This window comes from Morone saxatilis, unplaced genomic scaffold, assembly GCF_004916995.1.
Source record: "Morone saxatilis isolate NCDOM2014 unplaced genomic scaffold, NCSU_SB_2.0 Contig22, whole genome shotgun sequence".
Lineage (NCBI taxonomy): Eukaryota > Metazoa > Chordata > Actinopteri > Moronidae > Morone > Morone saxatilis.
The window spans coordinates 6,920,322-6,925,466 of NW_023339785.1; the positions used below are offsets into that span (position 1 = coordinate 6,920,322).

At 40.3% G+C, this 5,145-nt stretch overlaps 1 protein-coding gene across 1 annotated transcript in view; it reads left to right on the forward strand.

Moving 5' to 3' along the window:
- gpm6aa (glycoprotein M6Aa) overlaps positions 1-5,145 on the forward strand; it is a 19,666-nt gene that overhangs the window by 11,651 nt on the left and 2,870 nt on the right. Inside the window, exons 2-6 of the mRNA XM_035668669.1 lie at positions 1,293-1,485; positions 1,740-1,896; positions 2,861-3,014; positions 3,765-3,841; positions 4,515-4,580. Of these exons, the coding sequence (XP_035524562.1) occupies positions 1,293-1,485; positions 1,740-1,896; positions 2,861-3,014; positions 3,765-3,841; positions 4,515-4,580 (647 nt within the window). The remainder of the gene's footprint in view (positions 1-1,292; positions 1,486-1,739; positions 1,897-2,860; positions 3,015-3,764; positions 3,842-4,514; positions 4,581-5,145) is intronic.

The window sequence follows — 5,145 nt, forward strand, 5'->3', positions numbered from 1 at the left end:
TATTTTCTGTGGCTCCTGCTTTGCAACACAGGTGAAGACAGTGAGATAACCATAAAGAAGATGGTGCTAAAAACATCCTTGATGAACGATCATGAGATATGTTATCGTCCCTCCGACTCACAATGAAACCGACTGTGCTGTCGTAGTGTCTCTTTGAAAGAAGACGGCAGTGTGAATGCAAACCATTTAAATCATGGGCCGTGATATTGATGTAACTGATCAAGAGGAAATTCCTGTTTCTGTAAAAATGGATTTACATTTGTACATTTCACATGCGTTTATTGATTTGGATTTTACAGTTATGCATATATAGAAAGCAGCTCTCCATTGTAATAGAGCTCAAAATGAAGAGTTAGGAAGTGATCCCTAATGGGCTGGGCTTTGTGAAAAATGTGTCTGCGTGGTTAATATACTGCAATGCACTGCAAGACCCTATAAAGTCTGGTTTTGTTCCATGGTTCCAAAATAAATAAACTCCACTTCTGTTGTTGTTACTCTGAGAAATGACTGACTCAGTACCACAGAACACACACACACACACACACACACACACACACAGGCACGAGCACGACAGGGAGACTCATAAATCTAAGCGACTCATACAGACACACGTGTGCACAAGTATTTACAGACTCCGCTTCTCTGAGAGCAATCTGTGCGACAGGAGATTGAAGTTGGAGCCGAGCAGTGATTAGTCACCTTAAGGGCCCCCGGGGACAGGAAGCCAGGCAAAGAAGAATGGGGTTAAAGGTCGGGATCACTATGTAAAGCTCTGGCTTTGAGTTTTCAGTGCTGAATAAAATGTCAGCATCCTCTGTAGGGCTGAGCAACTGACAGAACGAATATGCTGCACGGGGAAAATGTGAAGCCAGATCAGTGCATGGATAAAGTGGAAGTGGCCATTAAATATCTTACTCCATTTTGTGGCTTTGAATGTTCTGACACTCAATGTGTAAATAAATCCGTTGCCTATCAGGGAGAAGAGCACTGTAGTCCAGCTTTGTTAAGTTGTTGTATTTTGTTTCACTGTGCATGCATGCATGGCTGCCTCCCGACTGTGGTCTGAATGTTTGAGATTCTTAAAAAGTAAATGGCAGAACAGTGTACGACATGCAAATACATTCGCCCATTGGCATAGTTTTGTTGAATTATTTAAATTTAAAAAAAACTACTTACAGAGCACTAGACAGAAATTTCCACCCATCCTGGATTTTCCCTGAGAGGTTGCACTGTCCATTTCTGCCTTTGTTGACCAATGGTTGATTTTTTTTTTTTTATCTCTGTTTTTTTAGGATGCCTTGAGTGTTGCATCAAATGCCTGGGTGGGATCCCATACCCATCCCTTATAGCCACCATCTTGCTGTATGCGGGCGTGGCTCTGTTCTGCGGCTGCGGACATGAGGCCCTGTCTGGCACCGTCACCATCCTCCAGAACTACTTCGAGGTGGTGCGGAGCCCTGTGGATGCACTAGACGTCTTCACCATGTGAGTAGTAAAAGGATCGCATTTGGATGTGCGTGAAGAAAACATTACTGACCCTAAAGCATTGGCAGTTTGCGTACCCACCAGGGGATTCAAAATGTTGATACATTTCTACACCGTACAAAATCACCAAATGAATGAACAAGATGGCATCTGTATCATCTGTCACTAAAAGTAGAGAAATGTGATATTTTCAGAATAAAGTGTAACACTATGCTGTTGTGGATGTTTTCAGTGGTTCTCTATTCATTCTCCAGGATTGACATCATCAAGTATGTGATCTACGGCATTGCTTCGGCTTTCTTCGTCTACGGCATCCTGCTCATGGTGGAGGGCTTCTTCACCAGTGGAGCCATTAAAGACCTGTATGGAGACTTCAAGATCACCACCTGCGGACGCTGTGTCAGCGCTTGGGTAGGACTGGCATTTTAATGCATATTTAATGTCAAACTTAGCTTAGATTTGAGTTGCGTTGTATGTACTGTTTATCGCTATTATAATATCTACTACTGTGTATAAGCTTGCATTGCTGCTGCACTTTTCAGGAATCACTTGGTAATCAAACTGTCTATATGTCAGCTCATTTCCCAGGGAGTTACCCTCGAAGGTTGAGTAAGTGAAGGTTCTTGTTAAGTTACACTTTTTTCAGCCATGGTGGCAATCACTACTCATGCTATGTGTCCATTTCCTATTGTATTGGTTTTTAACAAATTGCGTTTAGCCTCACACTGCCTGGTCAACTGAAAGCAAAATGAAATAAAAGTCAGCTTCATGTAGAAGCAAGCATGGCAAATCAGGCAGCAAAATATACTGTAAGGTTTCTGTGCACTCATTGATTTGTGTGATTTGTGTGATGGTATAGATTACCTAAATAATACATTTCTCTAAAATTACATTGAAAACATCCATCAAAATAATTCTATTATACTGCCATAATAACAATGAAAAATTAGGAGCACTCTCACATGCAGCATATCAAAGAGCTTGCAGCAATCCTAACAAGATTATCTCTGGGATATAATTGCTGAGCAAATCTGAAGCTCTACAGGGAGCCAAAGGAAATGAGCTATGCTGTGGTATTTGTGGTCAATTGGGTCATTAAATTTGTGTGTGCTAATCTTGGGCCCATAGAAATGTCCAGACCAAAATGAAACTGGTTGGCAGAAATGTTCACAAAAGTCACAGGTTCCCACTAGCCCATTCGTATCCCTTAAGACCCATATACCATACCTTGGAACCGAACACAAACCCATTATACAGCAGTAGTGCATTGGGATATACAAAACATCAATCTAATTGGTAATCATTTGACTTGAAAAAAGTTTAACCTTACATAGATTACACTGAACCTAAACGTGTTCCTCTGTTCCCTCTGCAGTTCATCATGCTGACATACATCTTCATGCTGGCTTGGCTTGGCGTGACTGCTTTTACCTCCCTCCCAGTCTTTATATACTTCAACATCTGGAATATTTGCCAAAATGCTACCGTGCTGGAGGGAGCCACACTCTGCCTGGACCCACGCCAGTATGGTAAGGATGGATATTCTGTCTTAATTTCTTCATCCCCCACTGTTCAGATCTCTATGGTTCCCACTGATGAACACTACTGTTTAAACTGCTGATCTTAACATGGGTTGTTTGTTCCTAACCTAAGTTTATTCAAGTGTATAGCCCCTAGTTTGTTTCTGTAAAATTCTCCTTTTTTAAATACTAGATAGATAATGCAACTATTCAGGCCAAGCGATGCTGAGTCAAATTATATTTGGGGGTATAACAGAGCACAGGGAACTTATAATATATATGTTTCATAGTTTGTTTTATTTCATTTATAATTTTTAATTCATTAAATAAGCCATGATAGAAATTAAATACTGTAGATGACCCAATTTGAAAGTGATATTTCCCATTTTTAAATTTATGATATACCATTCTGTTTCACCTCAAATTACTATCCTGGTAAAATTAATGTTCCAGAATAATGTTAAGCTGCAATAAAGGTCCATCATATCAGTGTAGCTTATATGGCTGGCTCATTATTTTTAATGAGTGCCACCTTTCAGTCCATTAGCCACTAGCAGCCACTAATACTGCTTCTGTGTCAACAACCATTTGTGTTGCCACTATCAGAGGCCTATACTTTGTGTATCATTGTGTACATTAATTCTGTGTTATAATAATGTAAGTACATATAAACCTTTTGATATGTTTTACACCTATATTTTAACATTTTGTAGCACACTGCTTTCATACATGCTTTATAAATGAAGCACTTTGTTTCAGGTATTGTGCCAATTGCTGAGGCGAAGACAGTGTGTGCTGGATCAGAGAAATTCTATAAGATGTGTGAATCCAATGAGGTAAGGTGGAAGTAACTCAGTATCTAAAGTATCAAACAATGTTAATAATTACTGTTGATTATGAGAAGTTTGTCCGTTTCAATGCCCACAACTACCGGATAGTTGGAACAGTGGTAATGTTGTACAATTAACAATGATTCAAAAGCTTGCAGGCTGCTCACTACGAGCCACAATGACACACCAAACACATACACATACTAACAAACCCACTACTTCAACCACAAATCACTGCCTATGTGCCCTTGAACAATACACTTCACTCAGCGGAGTGAAATACATGCACCAGATAGCTGTGAATAATGTGTTTGCCTGTCATCTTACAGTGTGATGAAACATAGCGTGATTACTAACAATGACACATGGATTGCTGCTGTGAATAAAATGAATAATCTGACTGACACCTTGTAAACAGAATCTACTTCTACTGCAAAAAACAACAATAAATGCTGACTGGGAATGCTGCAATACATGCAACATTCAAATGGCACCCTGAAACACAAGATCTGTTTTTTTAAATAACTGACATAGATAACTATGCTAATTTCATGGGTTTGTAGATACAACAGAATGAACTAAATGTTTACAAGTGCACTTTCAAGCACGGTTTTGGTTGACAGAAACGTCCCCTAAGCCTTGAAGAGTAATATGTGCTGTGATTTGTTTTTTACTACAGCTGGACATGACTTTCCACCTGTTCATCTGTGCCCTCGCTGGAGCAGGAGCTGCTGTTATTGCTATGGTGAGATAAAACTGGTCCTCTCTCTCAAGGGATGGAAAATAAAAACATGACTCAAAACATAGGCTACCTAAAACCCTTTAAAATCAACCACAAAGCAGAAAGAATGTGTGGCCTGTATCTAAAACTAATGCAGTTTCTCACATAAAGGACAGATTTTGCTGTGGTGTTAGACCGTTTCTGCAGTGGTAGCAGTTAACCCTTTTTGAAAATAGAAGGTGTATGTGTGGGGAAATATAGTAGCTGGTATAATAGCTGTGTTTTGTTGTGGCTGGTTCGGAGCTCTGTTGTGTTTGCCTGTGAGAGAATAACTGTAGATGGAGAGAAGGCATTTTGGCGCAGTGAAAAAGACAGGGTTTGTCTTCCTCCCTCTTTCGGAGGCGCCAGGCATGTCATGTCGTTGTCATGGAAACAGGGAGAAGAAAGGCTCCGAGATTGTTGCAAACATCACTCAGTAATTTGTGGGGAGCCATTTTCTGGGAAACAGAAAGTGTTTGCTATTCAGGGATGATGTTGCAAATTGTGGAAGGACTCTTTTCTCCACATCATCCCCCCCCCCCCCCCCCCC